General features: G+C 48.8%; 1 protein-coding gene across 5 annotated transcripts in view; it reads right to left on the minus strand.

Moving 5' to 3' along the window:
• Positions 1-25,680, minus strand: part of NRXN2 (neurexin 2) — a 162,205-nt gene that overhangs the window by 11,402 nt on the left and 125,123 nt on the right. For all 5 annotated transcript variants that reach the window (XM_069066260.1, XM_069066259.1, XM_069066258.1 and 2 more), the window contains 2 exons: positions 25,405-25,680; positions 17,243-17,321 (listed from right to left, as the gene is read on the minus strand). The exon at positions 25,405-25,680 is cut by the window's right edge and continues 32 nt beyond it. In XM_069066260.1, coding sequence (XP_068922361.1) covers positions 17,243-17,321; positions 25,405-25,680 — 355 coding nt within the window. The remainder of the gene's footprint in view (positions 1-17,242; positions 17,322-25,404) is intronic.

Raw genomic sequence — 25,680 nt, forward strand, 5'->3', positions numbered from 1 at the left:
GAGAGAGAGAGAGAGAGAGAGAGAGAGAGAGAGAGAGAGAGAGCAGGGAGAGGCAGAGAGAGAGAGAGCAGAGAGAGAGAGAGGAGAGAGAGCAGAGAGAGGGAGAGAGAGGACAGAGAGAGAGACAGAGAGAGAGAGCAGAGAGAGGGACAGAGAGAGGAGAGGAGAGGAGAGGAGAGGAGAGGAGAGGAGAGGAGAGGAAGAGAAATAGAGAGGGAGAGAGAAGAGATGGTCAGCCTGTACTTCAGGACAGTCACTGACAGCTGAGGGGAAGGACTCCTAAGCATCCCCACCTCCTCTGTTCAGTTACTCCTGCTGAGTCGAGAGTCTTCGGGTGGCCTCGGCTCTGTGTTCCCGGTCCCTAGCAGAGTCCCAATAACAGGTGGTTGTTTCTGTTCACTTCTTCCAGTTGTGTCTGACTCACTGTGCCCCATTTGGAGTTTTCCTGGCAGAGATACTGGAGTAGTTTGCCATTTCTTTTTCTCCAGCGCATTTTACAGATGAGGAAACTGAGGCAAACAGAGTGAAGTGACTTGCCTACGGTCACACAGATAGTAGCTGTCTGAGGATAGATTTGAACTCAGGTCTTCTGGACTCCACTGCCCCATCTAGCTGCCTGTATGGCACATGGTAGGGGCTTAGTAAAGCTTGCCTAATTGAATGGAATCTCGCATTCTTCCCACCTCCTGATGCCAACAGAGACCTGGTTCTGCAGAGGATAACACCGTGTCCCCGGCTGCCTCTTGCCCCTTTTATCACTGAGCCAGGAGGAGTCCTCAGCCTTTCTCCTTTCTGCCACATCCAGGCTTACCCTCCACTGTAGTAACTTCTCCTCCCTTGAGGTTTCCTCCATCTATCTATATTTGCTCCATCTGACCCATGCGGATCATGGGATCACACATTTAGAGCTGGGAGGGACCTTGAAGGTCATTTAATCCAAACCTCTCATTTTACATATGAGGAAACTGAGATCAGAAAGAAGTGACTTGTCCAAGGTCATAGTTATATTCAAAGTGTCAGAGTCCAGATCTTAACTCAAGTCCTCTGCCTCCTCATTTACCACATCCCCCCTGCACTACACTGATTCTTGTCGCGGAAACATGCCAGCCTCCAGGTCACCTTCCATTCCTTCTCAAGGATTTTAACTTCCAGCTCATCATTTTTCTCTCAATCCCAACCTCTGCTCTCACACTTGGAGAATTTATTGTATTGATTGATGCCCTTTTAAACACCTTAGACTCCCAGTTTATTAGTCACAACTCCTGTGACCTCCATTGAATTCTACCAGTTACCACAAGTGTGATCAAGGTACTGGGTACATAGTAAATGCTTGATAAATGTTTACCGATTGACAGATCAGATAACCTTTACACACCACAATCACCCACAACTCACTTCAGTGTTCCATAGCTCTTGTCACCCTCTCCCCTAGTTACCAACTCCTCTCCTTCCATTTTTCCCTCTCCTCCTAAACTATGTCCACTATGACTTCCAGTCTCTCCATCCCTCTATGATTTTCCAATCCATCGTCTTTGTGCTAGCTTCACTTCCTTCTCTTCACAGTCTAGACCTTAATGTTGACCAAGTCACTCACCATTCTCCTCTTTCCTCGAATCCCTTATCTCTGTCCATCCATGCCCTGACAATCCTCAACCTCTGGATCCCCCCCATTTCCCCCTTCAACTCATGGTTTCCTTGCCGTACATTTTCTCTCCTCTCTAGAGGATCACCACTAAAAGCAAGCAGTAAATTTTGCTTATTGGGTCCTAGAAACTCATGTTACTTAATCTCAGCTGGGCCCTCGCTGCTGAATGACAACCCTTTTCTCTTCCCCACTTTGCTCTTTTACAACACCCTCTATAGCAGCCATTCCAAACTTCACGTCTCTCATTAAGTGCTCTATGATGCCCTCCCCCCTCCAATACCTTTTCTTAGCAGATAGGTGACTTTGCTTCCTACTTTACTTAAGAAGTTGAAGTCATCTATCCTGAGTCCCTTCTTTTTTCCAGTTTCACACCTCAAAGCCCCATGCTGTCTCCACCTGGATTTTTCATCTGCATCTCAAATTCAACAAGTCCAAAATGGAACATGAGCTCACCATCTTTCCCTTTAAACATGGCTCTCAGCCACGCTGTGGAGGGTGCCACCGTTCTTCCCATCACCCAGGTGCACAACCTTGGGGTCATTCCCCACCTCCAACCAATTGCTAAGTAATGTTGGTTCAACCTTTACAAACCTCTCATGTTCATTCCCCTCTTTTTTTTTTGGAGGGGCAATTGGGGTCAAGAGACTTGCCCAAGGTCACACGGCTAGTTTGTGTGTGTGTGTGTGTGTGTGTGTGTGTGTGTGAGTGTGAAGTGTCTGAGGCCGGATTTGAATTCAGGTCCTCCTGACTCCAGGACCAGTGCTCTATTCACTGCACCACCTAGCTGCCCCCAAGTTCATTCTGTTCTCTCCCCTCACATTACAACCACTCTTGCTCAGGCCCTTGTCAGTCTCATAATAGCTTTTTGATCGGTTTCCCTACTTCCCATCTCTCCCCTCTCCTAGCCATTTTCAATAGAGCTGCCAAAATAGTCTTCCTAAGACACAGTTCAGACCACGTGGTCCCTGCATTCTTCCCACCAGGCCACCCTCCCTTGGATTCTCCATCACTTGAAGAATGAAGGCCAGGGGTCCTATTGCTATAACATTATTTATCCAGCCCAAGCCCCACGTGGTCATTGAGCCCTGATGGCTCAGAGTGAATGTAAATAGCAATTGCCTATATTTTGGTTAGAAACCCTGAGGGTTTATCCCTCCCAGACTGATTTTTTTTTGACTAGGTAAAGAGGCCATTCCTTACCTAGCCTTAATCACTGAATGGGTGTTGCCTCAATCAAACTGAGATGGGAAAGACCTTAACTTAAAAAGGTCAAGGTCTCCCACTGCATCTGGGGTCATCTCTAGTTGTCCTGATCTACACCTTGATACTAGACCTCCGATGGCTCTGGAGGAGAGAGTGACACTGGTGAGTCTGCATAGCCCTCCCTCATTTAATCCAATTCACCCACATGCCATGGCCTCACTTTCCTGATGTCATGGTCCTCTTTGAGAATGAAGGCCCAAACAACAACCACTTATCCAGGAAGCTTTGCATCCTGCAGGAACTTACACCTCCTCAGTGCTCCTGCCCTGGGACCCGCCCTCAGGTTGGCCAATCATCTCTGTGCTTTCCAGAGGCTGCCCCACTTTGGATTCCACCATGGCCCCCAGCTGGGCACCTCCCACCCCCACTTTTCAGCTTCTTTTTGTGTTTTGTCTTTGCCTGTTGATTGGAATCTCAAGAGCAGGGGTTGTCTTTTTACTTGCAAGGTCTAGCTTACCGAAGGAAATGCTCAGTCAATGTTTATTGACTGACTGACCTGTTCCCTGAGGCAGCCGTGATACAGAGGATAAATGGCTGGGCCTGCTGTCAGGAAGTCCTCAGTTCAAATTTGACTTCAGACACTTACTAGTTATGTGGCCCTGGGCAAGTCACTTTGCCTCTATTTGCCTCAGTTTCCCAATTGTAAAATGAATAATAATAACATTTACCTCATGGGGATTGTTGTAAGGATCAAATGAGACAATATTTGTAAAAGCCCTCAGCACAGTCTGGCACACAGCAAGCTCTCTATAAATGCTTATTCTCTTCCCTTCTGCCTCCCTCCCTCATTCCACCATTGCTTCTGGGATCAAATATAAACCCTTCTGTTTAACTCCACTCACAGTGTGATTCCAGGCTTCCTTATCAGTCTTACTTTCCATTGATCGCCTTCATGACCTCTCCAATCCAGCCAGCCTGGCCTATTTGCTATTCCCCAAATGCCTCTCCTCAGCTTATATGCACACACCACCCCCAGTTCTGGAAATGTGTTCTGTCCCGTCCCTGCCTCTCACATCTGTAGCTCTGGGCAGGGTTTGCTAGATTCAAGGGTCAGCTCTTCTGTGAAGTTTCCTTTGATGACCTCCATTGTTAGCACTCTTCCTCTCCCCAAATGCGTCTTTGTCTTTGCCCTGCAGCCTTTCGATCACAGATTTCCTTGATGGAAATCTTTATGGTTCTTGTGTAATTCCTAGTTAGTAAGTGTTGTGGCCTTCTCATACCCACTACATGCCTCTCCTTTGTCTTCGGGTCAGCCTAAATTTTAATTATTCAGACACTGCAGTGTTCCATGACTCACAGCCATCTACCACAGCTCAAAGAAAATTGGTATTGGAAAAAAGGTGGGCATTTGTTTCAGGAAGAAGTTTGGGGCCATAGAAAGAACGGTGAGGTTTTCCAAAGCAAGCCAGTCAGCTCATCCACTTGCTCCTGGTGTAAAGGTTTTCATCAGAGAAATGTGTGACGTGAAAAGCATAGGAGCTGCTCATATGGGGAGGATGAGGGACAGTCAATGGGCATCCCCTGTGCTCCTTTGGGGTCCTCAAGATGCCCAGAAAACCCAAGCAAGGTCCTCAGTATGCTGGGTGGGCCCTGCGTGGGGAAGTGATGGAAGTACATGGCTGTGAGTGGCAGAGGCCAGGCAGATATGGGAGGACTGCTGTCTGCATCACTGGAGGATATGTCCATGTTAATGGCATTCTAGGTCCAGAGGAGTCTTCCCTGTATCCAGCAAAGACACTGCACATAGTAGGTGCCTTATTCTGTTGAACTGAACTGAATCCCAAGGCCTTTTCTTGTGTTATCTCCCAACCCTGACCACCCATCAGCCTCTCCTCTCCTCTCCTCTCTCAGTCTCCCTACCCATCCATGGGTGTTTATAGGCTCACAGAGTGTCAGAGCTATGAAGAGATTAGTCAGCTCAGCTTTCTCATCTTATAAAAGGGAAGCTGAGGCCCAGAGAGGTGAAGAGATCTTTCCAAGGCTGCACAATGTTTTTGTGGCATCGCTTAGCTGCAGCCAGAATGCAAGTCTTCTGCTTCCCCAGGGTAAGATTTCCATGCACTGTGGTTATCCCCTTTCATCCTGGGTCTATTGCCAGCAGAGCCTCCAGACTCTCCACCTCCCAATACGTCTTGAACTTGGGGCACTGACTTCTAAATGCACAGCTCTGTTCATACCTTTGCTAGATAATTATCAATGGCTCCCAATTGCCAATGGTATGTATATTGAAAGAGCACAAATCCCTTCAGCATGGTACCCAAGACCCTTACAATTTGGCCCCAGTCTGACTTTTTAGCCTTGTCTCCCCTTCAGCCCTTTCACGTATCCCACATTCTTCTTCACAGCCCTTCTTAGGCTGATCATTTCTTCCCTGGGAATTCCCTATAGTCATTCATGCTTCTCTATCTATGCTCAAAGAGTTCCTCTACCTAGCATGCCCTTCTCTTCATTCAAGCTCTAAGCTCAAGGCTTATCTCCTCCAGGAAGCCCTCCCTGACTCACACAGCTGCCAGAGGCCCCTTGCTTCTCCACCTCCATCGGAACTTAAAGTATGGACAACACAATTTGCCAGTTACCTGATGAGATTAAGCCCAGGCCTAGGAACCTCCAGGAGAAGAGGGATCCTCCAGGGTGGTTAGTATTACGAATAATCTCTTACATTCCTTTGGTGTTTTACAAATTCCAAAACATTTTCCACACTGTCTACATCAGTTGACCATCACTCATAAGACCCTTTTGAGAATGGGATGCAAGGGTTCCCCCTCTCCCATTTTACGGAAGAGGGAACTGAGGATCAGGAAGCTGTGACTACAGTTACAGGATTTCGAGCCTGAAGAGACCTTAGGAGTCATCCAGGCAAACCTCCTTATTTTACAGAAGAGGAAACTGAGGCCAAGAAGAGAGAGGTGAGCTGGCTAAGATCACATGGATGTCTAGATGCAGAGCCATGACTTGAACCCGGATCCCCTGTCTCTAGAGGGAGGGAGTGTTCTCTCCACTACATTATGCCACCTGTGTGTACCTCTCTTGTCTCTTCCTCACTACAACTGAGGCCAGGGCTCAGATCAGAAGGTCCTTGGTTCATCATTAAAGGCTACATGACCAGTTCCCCTTCCCCTACAAGCCTGAGAATCAAGTAAAGCCATGTAGAGCCAGCCCAAGTAACAGAACCTTGAGTGTAAAGTGAACCGAATCCATCTGATCCAACTGGCATCTCTCTAGGAATACCTGCCAACAAGTGCACTGTTGTCTGGCTCCCCAGATCCCTAGTTCCCAAGGCCTTCCATTCCCTTGAGTGATACTTGTGAGAGGCAGTGTGGTGTAATGGATAGTGTTGGAAGACCTGGTTTCATATGCCACCTTGGACACTGAACAGTTGTGTGACTGTGTGCAAGGGACAACCCATCTGAACCTTGGTCTCTTCATTTGGAAAATGGGGATAATACAATTTGTACTGAGGCAGCATGGACCAGTGGTTAGGGAGGGTGCCAGCCTTCCTGGCTTGGTGAACCTAGGCAAGTCTTGGCAACACTATAAACTGTGGACTTGTGGGCAGTTTGTTCACTAGAAGCTTTCTACGTTAGTCTGAACCAAAAATGCCTGTAGACGCTTACTCATCGGATTCGTGAGAGGCTCAGAGAAGAAAAGGTCTGGAACCTCCTTTGCAAAGTGTAAAGTCCTCTACAAGATGTCACCATTTGGGGTAGAATGTAGCACCCTGAAGGTGTGGATCGCTTTGCTATTGTCTGTGTCTCCCCAGTTCCTAGCACACAGTAGGTGTTTAATAAATACTTATCAAGCTAAATTGAATTTGATGTGGGATTCAGAGAAGGTGTCAAGTAAGCAGACAGAGGGCTGGATCCGGAGTCAGACACCCTGAATTCTCTAGCCCTGGCTCTGCTCCTTACCGCCTGGGATCTCTTGGGTCTCTTGGTGAATCCATTCAGCTCCATAGCATCCTTTCTCTTTAGTGCCTGGCCCCCTTATCTGATCACTGATCTTTCCTTGCCAAGTCTCAGCCCTGGCTCACTCCCATCATCTCCTGCCTTTGCTCTTACCCCTACTTCTTAATGAAGCTGGAGAAAATGACTGTACTGGCTGGGCCCGCTACATGTTTATGTTACATGATCTCAACCGAGCACTCGCTGCGCCGAGCCAATCCTTTACACCTGCCTAATCAGCTCCCTTTCCCACTCTCCACAGTGGTTCTTCCAAACCTTCTCATCCCTCTTCAAACCTTCTTTGCCTCATATTTCACTGAAATATAATGGAGGCTATGCACCAAGAGCTCCCTCTTCTCCCCTCCTTATCATTCAGATCACCCAGCGCCTTTCCACCAGTCTCCTCCTTCACCTCTGTCTCATATCCCTTCTCCTTGCCAAGGCAAAGCCCTCTCCCTGCACAAGTGATTCCATTCCTTCCTATCTCTTCCAGCAGATTGACCCCCCACATCATCCCTACTCTCTCACTAATCTTCAAATTCTCTGTCTACTGGCTTCTCCCCTGCTCCCTACAGACAGGCCCATGTCTCCTCCATCCTCAATAACCCCCCACTGGATCCATCCATTCCTTCTACTGATCATTTGAGATCTCTTCTCCCTTTTGTGGCTGAACTCCTTGAGAAGGCTGCCTGCAGCGGGTGCCTCCCCTTCCTTTCTTCTCACTCTCTTCTTGACTCTACAGCCTGGCTTCCGCCCCATCATTCGACTGAAATCACTCTCTCCAAAGCTCTGAGTATCTAGGAGCCATTTCTCAAACCTAGGAGCCATTTCTCAGTCATCATTCCTGTTGACCTCTCTGCAGCCTTTGCCGCTGTCCACCCCCTTTTCATTGCCACCCATTTTTCTTTATGTTTCCACGATGCTCTCCTATCTTGGTTCCCCTCCTTTCAGTATCCTTTGCAGCATCTTCACCTTCATCCAGGTCACACCTGCTAAGGGGAGGTGTTCCCCAGGACTCTGTCCTCAGCCCGCTTCTCCCTCTCTGTTACTTCACTTGTTGACTTCATCAGCTCCTGTGGATTCAACAATCATCTCTATGCTGGCGACTCTTGGATCCACTCATCCAGCCCTGACCTCTTTCCTGACCCCCAGCCTGGCATCTCCAACTGCCACAGGTTGGACATCTTGGGCTGTGCAAACCATGGTCACCTTAAACTCAACATATACCAAACTGAATTCATTCTCCACTCTCCCCAAAGCATTCCCCTCTTCCCGATGTCCCCATCATTGTGGGGGGCACTACCATCCTTCTAAGTCACCCAGGCTCCACATCTAGGAGCCACCCCTGACCCTTCACTCTCTTACTCTCCATATTCAACACATTGCTAAATCCTGTCAATTTTACCTTTGTAAAATATCTTCTTCTCTCCACTGCCACTGCCACCACCCTGGCACAGGCTCTCAGCATCTCATCTTTGGATCATTGCAAGACTTCTCATCGTTCCTGCCTCGTCTCTTTCTTCCCCAAACAATTCTCCATGCATTATCAAATGGACATCCTAAAGGACATGTCTGATCATGTCATGACCTTCTTTAGTCAACTCCAGTCATTCCCTATTATCTCCAGGAGCAGGTAGAAAATGCTCTGTTTGGTATTCAAGGCCCTTCCTAAACTGGCCCCCTCTTTTCCTGTCTCCTACACCTCACTCCCTCTCTTCCACCCCCTCCATTCTGTGATCCAGTGATTTTGGCCTCTTTGCTGTTCCTAGCAGAAAACATTCTATATCCAAACTCTAGGCACTTTCACTGGCTGTCCCCCAAGCCTGGGATCATCTCTCTCCCCAACTCTGCTTCTTGGGCATCCACCAAATTGTAGTTAAAACCCCACCTTCTGCAAGCCTTTAGAGCTATTCTTATCTTCATTTTACAGATGAGAAAACTAAAGTCAAGAGAGGTTAACTGACTTGTCCAGGGTCACACAGCTAGGAAGTGAGGTGGGTTTTGAATTCAGGCCTTCCTGACTCCAGATCCTATGCATTATCTACTTTGCTTCACTCACTAGCTTAAGTCATCCTCTCTCTGGTTTGGTTTTTTCATCTGTAAAATGGGAATAATAGTAACACCTGTCTCACATGATTGTTGCTGACACAACAGTGTCAAATATTTTGAGAGTTTAGAGTGCTCTAAAAATGTCAGCTATCCTCATTGTCATTTGAGACCCAATCTGCTCCTAGGACACAGAGCTCCCTGCTTCCAGACCCGACCTTGCCACTGACCTATTGGTGACACTGGATAAGCCGCTTCCCTTCTCTGTGACTTGATTTCCTCCTCTGTAAAACCCAAAGGTTGGCCCTGAATATCTCTCCTGACTCTACATCAAGCCCTTTGGCCTTTGTAGACACTTGTGACTGGAACCACTGAAAGCTGCCTGAATTCTCTCCTCTTCAGCCTACCCCCGCTGAACTTATGTCCATTCAGGGCATCCTCTTTCCTTCTCCCTTTTTCCCACTGGCTGTGTGTGTGTGTGTGTGTGTGTGTGCACATGCCCTTGTGCTTGTGGCCTCACACACATCTGGGGAGGTAGAACAGTTAATGAAGCGTCAGCCACACTTCCTAGTGACAAATTCCCTGTGGCTATGCAGATGACCGAATGATTTCTGAGTGCCGTAGGGGGAATTACTAGCTTATTACAGATCCAATTAAGGAGACTGTGGGTTCCCTCTGGACTCTAGAGCACCACTGGATAAGAATAAATCTGTCTCAGTGGCCCCAGGCCCATGTGTCTGCATACGGGCTTTCATCAGCCCCCTCTGTGGACTGAAAATGCCTGTGTCCCAATACAAGTCCATTCCCAAGCGGGAATGTTCCCCCAGTTTCACCCTTATCAGGTAATCTATAGCTCAGAGAGCTTAACAATCAACCAGTCCAATCTTCTTGTTTAACAAATCAGAAAAATGGCAAGGAGACGCTAACAATGAGAGCTGTCCAGAAGCAGGATGGAAGCAGAAACACAGAGCTCCCTCATGTTCTAGTACCTTATACTCAGGATTCATTTCAGGTATGATTGGTTGAGGACCCTTCCAACTCTCAGATTCTGTAATTCTGTGAAACTTAGGCTTAGAGAAGTGATTAGCTCAAGGTCCCACAGATGGAAGAGAGTCAGGATTCAAACACAGGTCCTTTGACTCCAGGTCCACCAGACTCAGTGCTGTCACAGGAGAGGCAGAGTGCTAGATATTTGCTACATCACTACAATGATGAATAAGATGATGGTCAGCTTGGTTAGTGGTTGTTAGGGAAGGGTCTGATCATGGTGCACCTCAGCATTTTTTAATAGGGAACAGACTTCCTGCCCTACCTCACCACCACATTTTACAAGTACTCTCAGGGGCGGCTAGGTGGCACAGTGAATAGAGAATCGGCCCTGGAGTCAGGAGGACCTGAGTTCAAATCCGACCTCAGATACTAGACACGATTACTAGCCGTGTGACCTTGAGCTTAACCCCAACTGCCCTCCAAAAAGCAAAAAAAAAAAAAAAAGTACTCTCCCTTTTTAAGATCCAGTGGAGGTGACACCTCCTCCCACAAGCCATCTTTAGTTATTTCCCTAGCCAGTGAAAGTGATCTCTCCTAGCTCACAGCCCTCCTAGCCTTTGTGTGGATTTCCCCAGAGATTTTGAGGGGGTTTCTGTTTAGGTACAGGATGGATGAAGGACTGGATGTACCCTGAGACCCCATGCTGCTTTGGGGTTCTGGGAGATGTCCAGGAACAGAGCCAGGGTCATAACCTCATAGCTTTTAGATCTGGAAGGAACCTTAGAGGTCATTAATTCTAATCCCTCACTTTATCATATTGTAAGGTAAACAAAGCAAAGTAAATATTAAAATCTGATGTGAACAGCAGATGAGGAAAATTAATCCCAGAGATGGGAATTGGCTTCCTTAGAACCCCACAAGTAGTAGCAAAATTGGAATTCAAATCTGGCTCCAAATCTGTACTCTTTCCCTTAGAAGGGAGATAGATATAATAAGGCCTTCAGGCAATTATACAGTTAAAGATCTGAGCAATGGATATGTCCTTTGAAAACACTGAACCATTGCCACAGCCTCTCAGGGAGTGAAAAGCCAAGTCCTCATTTACAGGGCAGCCTCTAGCTGGACCCTAGGAGCAAAAGAGACAAAGTTCTTTGAAACATAAATATTGTTCTTTCTCCCTCCACTCCAATATAATTCAACAAGCATTTATGAAATGCCTATTAAATATAAAACACTGTACTTTGCTAGAGCCAGAAGGGAGGACTGGTCGACCAGGTGCCAAACAACCATCTAGCACCTGAGATAAAGCCAGGGAAGGATCATGTTTTTCTGTTGTCTTTCCATCTTCCTCCACAGAAGCCGGATATCAGGGATCAGAATGTCCTCAAGACCTTTCGAGAAGGTTTCTCCAAACCCAGGCATAAGCTGTGGTTGGGTATTTGCTCCCCTGGACAGAAAACTTGTAGTCCATATTCTCAAAATCACAGAATCATGAAAATTGTGAGTTGGAAGAGAACTCATCAGTGATATGGGCAAACCTCTACATGAAAGGAAACCTCACCATGGTGTCCAAGTGTATTTTATAACAGGAATTTGTTTCCAGCTAAGGCCAGCTACTGAAAGTGTAGGACCAGTCTTTGGGAGGAAGGGGGAACTCGATGGAGTCCTGAGAGGTCAGCCTATCGGCTCAGCTTTGCTTCTAGACAGGACTAAAGCAAACTGACTTCGGACAGATGACTTAATGCTCCTGGACTGATGTTTCCCTGAGACTGAGTGAGAAGTGAAAAGTGAGAAGCTGACCTGGAGAATGCTTCTGGAAGCTCAAAAATCCTTCTCACACAGGAAAGCCGCTCCCCACCCCAGAAAGACGTCACAAAGGCCAAAAGGGGAAGAAAATCTGAGAGCAGCTACTGTTCTCTGCATGCAGTCTTTTCGAGTTGCCACAGATCCTAGTCCCTTCTTGTCTAAGGTTATCTGCCTCCTCCAAAACATGTTGTCTTCCCCATCAGAATGTAAGCTTTTTAAGGACAGGGGCTGTTTTCACTTTCTCTTTGTATCCCAGTGAAGAACCCAGTGTCAGGTACACAGTAAGTGCTTAATAAATGCTTGCTGATTGGCTGACTTCTACACTCTCACTGCTCCTTTGTCTCCAAGTCTCCCTCTCTTTATGCATGTGGTAGTAGAAGCACTAACCACAGGGGTGGGCTGCAAACCTCCGTCTGCCCCTAATTCACTGGGCGATCTTGGCACGGGGGGTGGGGTGGGCTGCAGACCTCCATCTGCCCCTAATTCAGTGGGCGATCTTGGCATTGGGGGGGTGGGCTGCAGACCTCTGTCTGCCCCTAATTCACTGGGTGATCTTGGCATGGGGGGGTGGGCTGCAGACCTCCGTCTGCCCCTAATTCAGTGGGCGATCTTGGCACTGGGGTGGGCTGCAGACCTCCATCTGCCTCTAATTCAGTGGGCGATCTTGGCACGGGGGGGGGTGGGCTGCAGATCTCCATCTGCCCCTAATTCAGAAGGTGGTCTTGGGCAATGCCCTCCCCCCACTGGGGCTTCAGTTTCCTTAGATGTAAAATGGAGACATTGGACTAGATGAACTCTAAAGGGCCTTTGAGCTCTGACACTCTGTGGTTCTTCATTCCCTTTATCCCTACTGTCAGAAAACCAGTAGAAACAAGAAGTGCACACAGTTTGGACACAGTTTACCTCCCAGAGGAGGATCTGCTTGGCAACCACTGACACCACCAACTTCAGCACCAAAAAGAAAGGAAAGCTCCGACCTGGGAGTACAGACACAGGGACTTGAAGGGTTTAACCTAGGCGGTGTCACATTTGTGCACAGACCTCTTCGGGGGGGGGGGGGTCTGCTCTTCACTGGTCCCAGGAAGGGAGGGAAGGGGCGTGTAAGTCCTGGTGTGTCTCATGTGCCTAGCACATGCTCATCATTCAAGAGAGAACTTCCTGTGCCCTGGGAACGTGGCTTGGTTGAGGCTCCATCGATATATGTGCTGTGTTGCTGTTTGTGTGTGTGTATGAGGGAGTGAGTATGTGTACACAAAGATTGGGAATCTAGACAGTGGGTACTAGTGCTGTTACTTCTTGGCCATGTGACCTAGAACAAGGCACTTCTGAATCCCCACTGCCCCTTCCCTGTGCCCTTGTCTCTGATGAAACCTAATCACTCGGTGGATCCTGAATTGTAAATGCCTCTGGAATGGAGAAACCATTACCCTGCTGAGAAGACCCCTAGTCACTGACTGGAGCTGGGAAGCCTGGCCTGGAGTCTATAGAAAGCCAGGAGCCCCCAGACTCAAAGCTGGAGTTGGGCCTGAGGATGTGCCAGATGGGAAGCAGGAAGATGCAGGCCTTTGTGCATCGGAGAATCCCTTCTCATCCCTCTGATACAAGCCTCCCTCCCTTAAGGGCTTTCTCCACAATGGGGGAGGGGGTGATAAGTCCATTGGAGAATAAGAGAATCTTATGATTGGAGAGAATCTCATCCCTTCCAACCTCTGTCTCTTTCCGCGCCTTCCTTGCTTCTTTCCCTGGCTCCCTTGACTTCCATGCTTTTTTTGCATCCCTCTCCCTTCTCTCCCTCTCTCCGCTCTCTCTCTCTCTGCTCTCCTCCTAGGCTCCCTTCTAATCCTCCCTTCTACAAAAGACCTATAAGATGTATAAGTGAGACTTGTTGCCGAGCTTTTAGAATGGAGAAGACATCAATGCCCCACCCCCACTGGAGCCCCAGCCTCTATTATGCCAATAATCTATGTGAGTCAACTGCTCCAGGGAAAGATGCCACTCTGGCTTGGGAAGTGACAGACCCTGGAAGGGAAGTCTCTCTGGCCCCTCTCTCTTTCCCCTCTACCCAACTTTCCCCCTTCCTCCCCCTTCAAGCCAAGGAACATGCCCTGGCCAGATGCCTGGAGAAGGCACATTCTAAAGGCAAAGAGGAGAGACACAGCACACCATCCCCATATGTACAGGGATGGCTCTAGACCAGGAACAGTAGAAATCCCCTGAATGCTGGACCACATTCAGATACTCAGCAGACCCTTTGCCTCACTTAAATCCAATTCACTTGCAAGTCAAGACATTGCCCTCCTGAGGTCATTGATCACCTTTGAGAACCAAGCACCAACAACAAGCCCCTGATGACCCACTGACACCCTGGGTCTTGGGCCACCTCTTTGCTCCATCTCCTGCTCTTTCCCTCTTCCCACTCCTAAACGATAACCTTTCTCCGATGTTCTTTCTCAGCCCCCTGTTCTCTCTCTATGAGGAGCTCACACACTCCCATTCATGGCTTGGAACATCAATTATCATTGATATTGTGCTGAAATACAGAGAAGCCCTTAGGCTTATCGTGCTGAGTATGATTGTTTGTCTCAAAATGAAATGGCCCCAGACTGCTGCACTTTCCTCTGGTTAATTCATTTCTTCTCCCTGTCTGACTGCCAGCTCAGCCTTCTCCTCAGCGTCAGCCCATGTCAGGCTCTCCTCAAGTGCTGCAGATTTACAGCTTCTCATCTATTGTGGAAAGTGGATCTTCAGGCTTGTTAGACTTGGGTATAAAGTCAGAATAAACATACTGTCCTGCAATGTCCAGCTCCCAAAATGAAGCCCGTGGGTTTTCAGACATTCCAGCAGTTTAAAAGGCATTTTCTGCTGTGAATGATTGAAATGGTTGGGAACCTACCTCTAGATAACTGGAGCAGGAATGTGGAGATAGAAGACCAAGAATCAGGAGACTGTCATTTCTGACATGTATGAGCTTGGCCAAGTTACCGAACCCTTCTGGGCCTCATTTTACTCCTTTTTAAAATGGGGGGGGGTATGGATTAGATGACTTCACAATCTATCATCCTATAACTTTATGATGTTTCCTGTCAGTGTAGGAGACACTGACATCCAGGTCCTTTGTATCCATTCCTGCGTCTCCTACTGCCACACCCGGACATTCCACCACTGTCCCAAGTTCCACATTGCAAATCCTTTCTCAGAACTGGTAACCTCGCCCAACACCAATCAGTGGTCCTTGTCCATAGGAAAAACTCAATAAATATTTGTTGAATTCTTGTTTGAATTGCCATCAGCTTGCAAGTTCCATGTGGAAAGAGACTGTCCTATCTAAACTTTGTATCACCACCTACTCTACTCTGCACACAGTCGGTGTTTAATAAAAGGTTTCTAAGCTTGAATACTTGATGCTCAAATTCTCCTTATTACCCAGGCTGGAATTCCGGGCCCCATCTTTAACCCTTTCTTGCCTTTCTCCCCCAAATTCAATTGGTCACCAAACTCTATCCAGTCTTACTTTCAATTCAATTCAATTCAGCATTTATTAGGCACCTACTGTGAGGCAGGATCTGTGCTGAGCACTACATATCTTATCACAGTGCTGCTCTATGGTAGAAAAGGAAGCATTGGGGTCTCCAAAGCAGAACATGAGCTTGAGCAAGTCCCACCACACTGGACTGACTTTGAATGTGGTCCTGACAACAGATGAAGGCTGCTTCTGAGGAAGGGACTAGCCAAACCTGGAGATGCCCTTTAGCAGTAGGCTGGCCAGTTGGTAAATATTTCTTTGACCCTGGATCCAATGAGACAAAGGCACCAGGGACAGGAAGACAAAAAGTCCTAGCCCTAAGAGAGCTTACATTTCACCAGAACAAAGGCTTCCTGGCCTTCTTCCTTAGGAATGTCTCTAGCTTGCCTTCATCTCCTTACCTCCTTTCCAGCGCCTACCAACACCACGCTGATTCAGGGCCTTATCACTCAGCCCTGGGCTACTGCAATCACTTCCTTACTGGTTTGCTTGCCTCTAATCTCACTCCTTTACTCCAAATAATCTGTCCTGCCCATGCCACCAGACTAGTCTTCCTGAAATGTTACTTTAACTGCATCCCTCCCCTCCTTAGAATCTTCACTGGCTCCCCATTGCCTTCAGGATCAAGTCTAATCCAGACTGGTATTTAAGGTCCTCAATCCTCTGGCCCAATTTTACCTAGACAATGCCACTCTTTCCCTCCACAAGCCATCCTCCCCCTTCACACCACTCTCAAACAGGACACATTCACGATCCAGTCTTTGTTCTGCTGTTCCCTTCTCTAGTAACAGCCTCTTCTCCCTGCCTAATCCTTCAAATACCAGCATGGAGCCCAGAAGAAGGGAAGCTCTTAATAGATACTTGTTAACTGACTGCTTTGAGGGTCAGTTGCAGGCCCACCTCCTCCAGGAAGCTTTCCCTGATCTCTGCCTCCTCTGAATTCCTATGAGAATTCAGGAGACTTCAAATGAGACCATGTCTATAAAGCCCTTTACTAGCTTCAAAGCACCATCTATACAGCGGCCACTTATCACCATTTTTACTATTAAGTTTATGCACAGTCCAGTAATCTAAGACAGGCATGTCTTACCAAAACTCCATCTCTCTCCCATCTGCACACAGTAGGTGTTTAATAAATGTTTGCTGGCATTGTTGACCTTCTACTCCGTTCTCTGCTGTCGTTTTAAGTATGCTTATATGCAGCTAGCAGGTAAACCATGAGCACAGGGATCCCAGCACACAGCCCAGGGCAGAGTGCACAATGGACTGGGTTTGGCCTGGCCCTCTGGGGATGTGCCTAGGGGGCGTCATGTGAATTTGTTCTCTCTAATCAAAGCTTTGTCTCAATGACTAGGGGAACCTTTGGGGGTGGGGGAGAGAGTGGGTAGGCAAGCCCAGGAAGTCAGCCCTGGCCATCCCAGCTCCCCTGTAGCTGCTGGGACTGGTCGCCTTCTCCCTGAGAGCCCATGGGAGCTTTCAGGATTCCCAAGGCCACAGACAACTGCTGGCTGTCCTGGAGGTCGGTACTATTCCCACTATACACACCCCGCCCCGTGCCCCAACAACTCCCTGGACACCGGGGACCTTCCCCCAAATCCCCTGAGGCTCATAAGAGATGTCCTTCTCTCAGAGAATGATGGGAGCCATGGTCTCAGCCCTCGCCACCCTCCTTCACACGAGGGCTCATGGGAGTTGTAGTTCAGCATCATTGGAGATTTCTCCCTTCTCTCCTCCCAATCTACCTAAGCTTTGGCCTAGCACAAGTTACAGACCCCAGAGAGGGAAGAGCAAATCCCACACCCTCCAACAAGATCACTGCTCTGTCGGGAGCTGTGTGCCACCTGTACAGGGAGGTGGTTGAGGGGGATGGGGGCCGTCAGGGGGGGATGTCAGAGAGAGCTAAGTCATCCTTTCGGGTGGGGTCCCAGATCTTGGGGGGGGCCTGGGGTGGCACAGGGATGGTCGCCCCCTCCTCCCAGATGAGTCAGAAGACAGGGGTCCCCAGGGGGAGGGGGGAGAGACACTCACCAGTACTAGGCTCACACTCCTCCAGGTCTTCATCGTCACTTGGGCACTCTGCCGATGCTACCAGGAGGTCATCTGTGTTCTGGGGGGACAAGAATGGGGGAGCAGGGAGACAAGGGACCCCAGAACAGGTTAGCACTTCCCAGGCAGACTCTGAGCAGGCTTATGGGTGGAGGGCTAGGGCTGATGAGACAGCCCGGCAGAGTAGAAAGATGTGGCCTGGGTAGCAGGAAGGCACATAAGGCATCGCCTTCCTTTCCTGGGCCGCCCTGTATCTGCCTGTAAGACAGGATTTCCACTGGATAGCTTCTAAATGTCGGTCCTCCTCAGACGTTTGGGTGTCTATTACAACAAAATCACCTCCCAGCTCCCACATTCTCCATTCTGTGTTCTTAGGTCTCCTCCCCCTCTGACAGTCTATGACCCTGGAGTGGGAGAGGGGTGGAGAACCCCTAGGCCAGGCCCCCTTCCAGAGGATGGGGCCAGCCATGGGGAAGGAGGTCAGAAAAGAGGGGGCTCTCTTGAGTGTGGCCTCAGAGAAAAGGGACAGCAGTCCTTTAACCCCCCTGCTCACTGAGGAAAGCTGGGAGGGAGGGAGGACGCAGGATTTCCTCGCTCTGTACCCTGCCTCTGAGGGCCCCCTCCCTCCTGTCCTTGGCTCTTCCCCCTCCCCCTCTCCAAGCTGGAGAGAACCAGGCCGCACACGCTAATTAGGACTGTGGTTGCCATGACAACCAGAGACGACTTTGTCAGCATTTTCTCTCCTTCACGTCTGATCCCAGAGTAATAGAAACCTCAATGCATGTGTGTGTGTGTGTGTGTGTGTGTGTGTGTGAAGAGGTGGGGAAGCAGCAGGTTGAGGGAGACTAGGTCCCCAATACCAAGCACCCAGCATCCCAGGATGGGGATGAAGGGATGAGGAGAGATCCTGGAGCCAGGAGGAGAGGTGCTGGAGGGAGAGGAAGAGCAGGTGGGGAGACCTGGACAGTGGGCCTGGGGGCAGAGGGATGGTAAGGGAGGATGTGTGGAAGAGCAGCCTCTTGTCCCTCCTCAAGCCCATGACCTCTAGATACCCTTGCTCTACCACCGTCCCAGCCAAGCCCATCACCTGCTCTCCATCACCTGGTCCTCCCCTCCCTACATCCCTCCCACCAGCTCACCTGAACACTGTGTCCTTCCAGTCTTTGGAGAAAGCAGTGACCACCTGAGCACTGCTATTCACCTGCCCCTCCCCCTCTCATCTCCAGAGGATTGCCCATGCCCTTCTCACTTTCCAGGTAGGCCCAGTCTGGCCCCCTTTCCCCTCCCAGGTGCAAGATCTAGGCACTACTTATCTTGGGGAGGAAAGTGGTCCTGGCTCTTCCCTCCCTCCCTCTTTCAGGTGACTGTAGAACTGCTGCCCCTCCCCCACTGCTCCAACCAAAGTGGGACCATCTGTCCTCCATAGCTCCCTTTGCTTCCAGGAGAAAAATGGCCCTAGGCCAGGCCTCTGGTCAGCCACCACCGAGGGCCGGCCCTGGATGAAGGCAGGCCTGCAGCAGAGCCAGGACCATCTGTCCTCACCTAGCAGCTTCTCCTCCGCCTCCTGGGGGTGGGGGGGGGGAGGTAGACCAGAAAGGGGCAGCTACAAGCTGGTCTTGAAGCTGGGTGTGGATGAGAGAGAAGGAACAAGAGGAATGAACCCCCAAGGTCAAGGTGTGGCTGTGTGTGCCAGGAAAAGCCTCTGCGATGGACACAAGCTGAGTGAACAGCAGAGGCTCTGCTCGCCTCAGTTTCAGCCTCCTCAAAATGATGCGGCCAGAGGAGGTGGTCGGCTGGAGGAGGCAGCTGCTCTGGCGTTCTCCAGTCCGCCTTCTAAAGTCCCTCCCAGCTCTGGCTTTCTGTTCTGTGAGGTCTTCCCAGTCTGACATTCTCTAAGACCCTTTCCAGCTCTGCCATTCTATGCTCTGTTCAAATGTTCCTCCCAGCCAAGAGTGTGCTGGAGTCAGCTCCAACCTGGAAAGCTGATTCTTAAATTTCCAGGGTGAGCGTTTATACCTCAGAAATGGGCAAACCCTACAAATCAGAGTTCCATGTATTGTTCTGTTGATTGTATATCCTCAAGTAAGAGATAACAATGCAGATCTAGCTTTAGGAAGTGCTTTTTTTTTTTTTCCTGGAGAGACCATTGTTAAACATTTACCAGCAGACCCCTGCTCCTGGCTCCACGTTCTGAGGCCACTTCTGGGGCTGACACTCTATGTTCTAAGGTCTCTTCCAGCTGAGCTATCCCATGTTATTTGCTTTAATGTCCTTTGTGGAGTTGACATTCTATATTATGGGGTCCCTCAAGGCTGACATTCTCCACTCTAGGGTAGCAGCATCATAGAATTTCAGACTTTCGTGGGATCCCAGAGAACATCTGGTTCCCCCATGCCTGAAAAATAACTTGTTACCCCCTCAACAAGTGGTCACCCAGCATATGCCTAAGACCTGAAGTCTTGGAAGATCCCTAGGAATGGCAACCCACTATTTCCAGGGGCTTCCTGGGCTGCTTTGGAACAGCTCTGAGGTAGTTAAACTTGCCTTTGTAACTCTCTTTTCCCTCTCAGCTGCCACTCCCAGTTCTTCCCTCGGGCACACACAGACCAAGTCTAATCCCCTTCAAATACCTGAAGAGAACTTTCATATTCCACCCCTTTAACAGGGCACTTTATAGGGCACTAACTCAAGGCCTTTCCTTCTGAAGAGGATATAAGCAGTGCCCTAAGGGTTGAGTTGCCTTTCCCCAGTTCATTCTCTAACCTGAAGGTGTCCTAAAGTCTCTTCCCCTTCTCTTGAAATACCATAAAACTGGACCATAAAATTCCTCATCTCCCCCCATCCTGGGTCATACAATTTCCCGTCTCCTTTATCTTGCGTCATGCACCTTCCTCATCCTGTCCCTAATCTTCTAACCCTCATAAAAAACCTCTTAAACTTCATCTGAAACTTCTATATAAGCATAACTGCCCCAAGTATCGGAATCTCACTTAACTTTCTCGCTAGAAGACATGCTGCTTTTGTGTCAGTAAAGCTCCCAATGGCTGCAGAGAAGATCCGAGCGAATTCTTTCAACACCTGAACCAGCTCTCCCAGCTCTAAATCTCATCACTTCACCACCTTGGTGATCATTCTCTGGAACCTCCCCAACATCCTTTCTAAAATATTCCCAGATCATAGGGCAGAGGGCCGAAGGACCACCCATTACCTCCCTAGTCATGTGCTACTCAATGCTTTCTTGATGACTATACCCCACTGTTGACTTACATCAAACCTACAGTCACAGAATCCATGGAAGGGATTTCAGAGGCCATCTACCTGCATTGATACAAGGCTCCTCACTAAAGACCCAAGATTAAAAAAAAAAACTCCCATCTAATCAAGCCTCCCCCATTTTGACCTTGGAAGGTGGAATTTTTGAACCGTGTGAGACCTGACATTTATCCCTGTTAACACTCGTCCCATTCAATTCAGTCCAAATTCTAAGTGATTAAAATAGGGGTTTTTTTTTGTTTGTTTTTTGCCTTTTGAAGGGCAATTGGGATTAAGTAACTTGCCCAAGGTTACATGGCTAGTTTGTGGGGGGGGGGGTGTTAAGTCCGGAACCGAACTCGGGGCCTCCTGACTCCGAGCCAGTGCTTTACTCACTGCGCCACCTAGCCGCCCCGACTAAGATAGTTTTGAATCCCAACTGTCATCCAGTGGGTTGGTAAGCAACTCCCAGATTTGCAGTATCTAAAAACTCTACAAGCATGCCACCTATGTCTTTATCTGAACTGTTGATCAAAATTGTCAACAGTGGACTATGAGAAAGTGAAATGCTGATCTCGGGTGCACTTGATCAGAGACTTTCTTCCCAGCTGACATCCTTCCATTTGGGTCCAGCCACTCCATCAGTTCCAAATCCATCTATTCATACTAGTGTCCAGGCCAGATCTCTCCATGTCTTCCTTAAGAATAGCACCAAACAGGGAATCAAATGCTTTGCTGCACTCCAGACAAACTCTCCCTATAGCACAGCCTGGCCTTGATCTACCAGTTTAGTTAGCCCATCGAAAAAGGGACTGATGTGCATCTGCCTGATCACATTGGCTTTTCGTGATTACCGCTGCCCTTTCTGGGTGGTCACTAATAATCCCTTTAATAACACATCCTAGAGTTTTGCTAGGAATCCAAGGCAAACCCACTGGCCTATTGTTGTCTTTCAAATTTCATTCTCTTCCCACTGATTTGTAAAATGGGAACATTTGTCCTTCTCTGGTCCTGCTGCACCTCTTCTGTTCTCCATGATCTTTCAGGGTCACTGGCGGCAATTAAGCAATTACATCTGCTTGTCTGGTCAAGAACCGAGGAATGTTGTTCACCTGAGCCGGGGAACTTGAGCTTGTCAAAGGGCACCTGCAGGTCCTGATATTATAGCCTTCTTTATCTTGGGCATGAAGTCCCTATCATTTTAAGACTTTGCCCTTTCCAGTCCAAAAAATGCCATTTACTTGGCAGAGAAAACAAGCAGAATGAGAATTGAGTAGCTCTGCCTTTCCTCTTCCATCTGTTATGATTGTCCCATCCACTTCAAGCAGGAGTCCTACTCTCTCTCTCTCTCTCTCTCTCTCTCTCTCTCCATATATATATATATACCTGCATACCTATGTCTATGTCTACATCTATATATCTCCTTGTTGGCAAGAACGAAATTTTGAACAGAATGACCCCTTGTTGTTTTCCCCACCTTTGGAAGGAGAAAATTGTCATTAAGCCAAGACCAATGGCTTCTCTTCATTGGGCAGAAAGTTCCAGCAGACGTCCAGATAATGGAAGTGCCTCCTTGCTGCCCCGTCATGTCCCTCTGCTGGGCTTCTGATCTATTTCCTAGACTTGTCCATTTCCTCTTTCTACCCACTTCATCCAGAACAAGCCCCAAAGACGACGAATGACAATTCTACCTCTATCTTCCCCCAGATTCTCTGCACCGTGCTTCTCCAGCCTCACCACTCACTCAGCTCCTAGTTTTTCTAACATGAAAATATCTTCCTTAATAGTCCTTCCCTTCTCCTTATCCCAAATTGTGCCTGTTCTGTTTCTTTTCAATAAGGTATATACCCAGAGGCGGCCAGGTAGCACAGCGAGTAAGAGCACCGGCTCCAGTGTTGAGAAGACCTGGAGATCGAATCCCGGGCTCAGACACTTAGCACCCACCCAGAAACACCTAGCCGTGTAACCTTGAGCAAGTTACTTAACCCCAATTGCTTAGGGGTGGCCAGGTGGCTTAGCGAGTAAGAGCACCGGCTCCAGTGTCGGGATGACCTGGATCAAATCCGGGCTCAGATACTCAGCACCACACCCAGAAATAACTGGCTGTGTAACCTTGAGCAAGTTACTTAACCCCGATTGCTTTTTAAAAAAATAAGATATATACCCTTCTAGAGCTATGTCCCACAGATGGGTTTCAGTCACCGAGTCTCAGGAATGCTTATGAGGTGGTTTGCCTTCTTGCATTAGGATGTCTAAGTTAATCTTGCTTTTCAAGTGAAATAAAAAGAGATAATATGTGTAAAACATTTAGCACAGTGGCCGGCATATAGTGGGTGCTATGTAAAAGCTTATTCCCTATTCCCCTGGAACCTCTGTTGCCCCTTTTCAGGCATATGAGATCCCTCCTGGCTCCAATATTCCATGTCCTAAGGTCCTTCTCAGCTCTGATGTTCTCTGTTCTAAAGTCTCTCCTGGTTCTGACATTCTATGTTCTAAGGTCCCTCCTAGTTTAAGTGGCCTATGGCTCTGGGCCTCTATCTAGTGCAGGGTTCTAGATCTGGGGTCCAAGAGCTTGCTTTTTCAAAAAAGAATTTTTTATCACTGTATTTCAACATAATCATTTTCCTTATTAATTTACACATTTACAAACATGATTCTGAGAAGGGGCTCACTGGCTTCACAGGACTACTGACCAAGAAGCTCAGGACACTGAACTGGTTAAGACTCCTGCTCTAGAACCTCTAACTCTCTAGAACCTGCTCTGTAGACTCTGGATGGACTGAATGAAGAAGAACCTTACTGGAAAACCAGGCAAGCCAGCCACATCCAGGAGGCCCTCCTCCCCAACCCCAGGCGGGTCTATGCAGACAACAAGAGGGATGGACTAAGGGAGAGAAGGCCTGTGTTCTAGGCCTGTCTGTCACCTCCTAGCTGTGTGACCCTGGGGGCCTCTCTTCATCTCTGAACTCCAATTCTCCCATGAGAGAAGCATGGCATTGCAAGAAGTACCAGTGAGACAGGAGTGGACAACAGCCTGTACAAGGCACTTCTCATTGGAGGCTAAACTGAAAAGTCCATGAAAATAACTAATATGAGATAAAGCTGGGAAAGAAGGGGTAGCCTGGTTGTGAGGGGCTAAATGACATTTTGTCATAGAGACCATAGGGATCCCTGGAAGATCTGGAGGGTAAACATTGGAAGAGGGGGCAATGAAGAGGCCTGAGAGGAGGTGACCGCAATAACCCAGGCAAGGGATGACCTGATTTGATCAAGGGCGGTTGCCGTGTGAGTGGAGAGAAAGGGACTGATATTGTGGAGGAAGAATGATCAGAGCAGGGGAGCCAGGATGAAAGAAGGATCCAGGATGAGTCTGAAATGATAAAACAGTCACCAGAAAGGCTATGGTGTCTTCAATAAAATAGAGAATCTAGAGGGGGGCAGGTTTTGGGGGAAGCTAATGAGTTCTGCTCATATAAGTTGAGTTAGAGATGGCCATGAGGTACCAAGACTGAGGCAGAAGTCATGGAGCTGGAGCTAAGGAAAGAGAATGGGGTTGAGTTGATGTGGTCACCATGTCCATGGACAGAAGAGCAGAACCCATGGGAGATGATGGGATCAACCAACAAGCATTGAATAGATACTGACTATGGGGCAGGCACCGTGCTGAGGAGAGCAAAACAAAAGTCGTCCCTGCCTTCCAGGAGTTTCCATTCTATTGGAGGAAGTAACCCATCTCAATTTGAACACACAAGGTAACTACAGAGCGGACAGTCACCAAGCCCCAAGAGCACAGGAGAGAGCCCAGGGGAACATCCACACTTAGGGGGCAGAGCAAAGGGGACCGAGAAGGAGAGGTCAGATGGAAATGAGCAAAACCAAGAGAGAAAAGTACCCCAGAGGCCAAAGGGGGAAGTAGGGATGGTCAACGACGTGGGTTAATGAAGAGAGATCAGCAAGGGGGAGGACTGAGGAAGCAGTCACATTGGGCAGTTAAGACGTGACCAAGAACCTTGGCCAAAGGCATTTGAAGCCTAACTTCAAGGGTTGAGACATAACTCGGAGGTGATTAAGTGGAGGTGATATGAGATGATTCTCTCTAGGAGGAGACTGTGGACCAAAGGCTTGAGTGGATGGCAAGGTTAAGTGGAGGGCTGTTTTTTTTAAGGATGGAAGAGATGTATGTTTGGGGACCCCAAGGAAAAAAGCAGTAGATAGGGAGAGACTGAAAGCCAGAACGAGAATGCTCACCAGAGTAAGGCTTCCAGGAGACAAGAAGGGATGGGGTCAAACAGAAGGAGAGGGGCTGGCCATGGCAAGAAGGACTTACTCTTTGTCATTACCTAGCCCTGCATGACCTTGGGTGGGGAAGTCACTGTTCATCTCCGATATGGAGATCTGTAATATGGGTAGGTAGGGACTTGCCTAGCTTTCAGTCAAATGAGATGGTGTATGGAAATATGTCCTTGATCCCAGTGGCTGAAAGATTCCGCCTCCTGCAGCCCACTTGGGTATTGAATTATGTGAAACCTCTCTGTAAAGTCAGCCATTATTGTTAGAGATGAAGAAGCTGAGGCCTGGCATGGCACAGCCCAATGACTTGCCCAGGGTCACACAGTTAGGTGGTATCAGCCTGCTGCCTTTTCTATTCTTCTGGAGTTGACCCTTCCCATTCTACCATGCCTTACTCACCTGAGGGGTACCACTCCTTCCCAAAGTTGGGAGAAGGATGGCCATGGCAACGACATCATCCGACCCCACTCTATCCCCTGCCCCCAAAGCACCTTGGTGTTGAGAGGCAGCCCCTCTGGTGGGCAGAGACTTCCTTGTTTCTCCTCCTCCCCATACCCTGCCCACCACCTCTAAGAACCCCCGCATCCCTAGTCCAAACTGACCTGGGTGGTGCTGTCCCGCAGGGTGGGGGAGCGGCCCCTCCGCGTGGTGGTGGTGGCCATGGTGGTGGTAGTCTCCATAATGGTGGTGGCCATGTCGGCCAGCAGGGTGGTGGCTGTGGTCTCCGCACTCAGCAGCACGGACGGCCCCTCCCCCACTAGGCGCAGGTGGCCCTCAGTCCGTACATTGGGGTCGCTCTCAGCGGCCAGGGCCAGCACCTTGAGCCCATTGTAGTAGAGACCAGACACCTGGCCTTGGAAGGGGCGGCCCTGGTCCCG

Source organism: Petaurus breviceps, unplaced genomic scaffold (assembly GCF_028583685.1).
Source record: "Petaurus breviceps papuanus isolate PSGF00001 unplaced genomic scaffold, PetGlider_PUasm1.0 90721, whole genome shotgun sequence".
NCBI classification, from domain to species: Eukaryota; Metazoa; Chordata; class Mammalia; order Diprotodontia; family Petauridae; genus Petaurus; species Petaurus breviceps.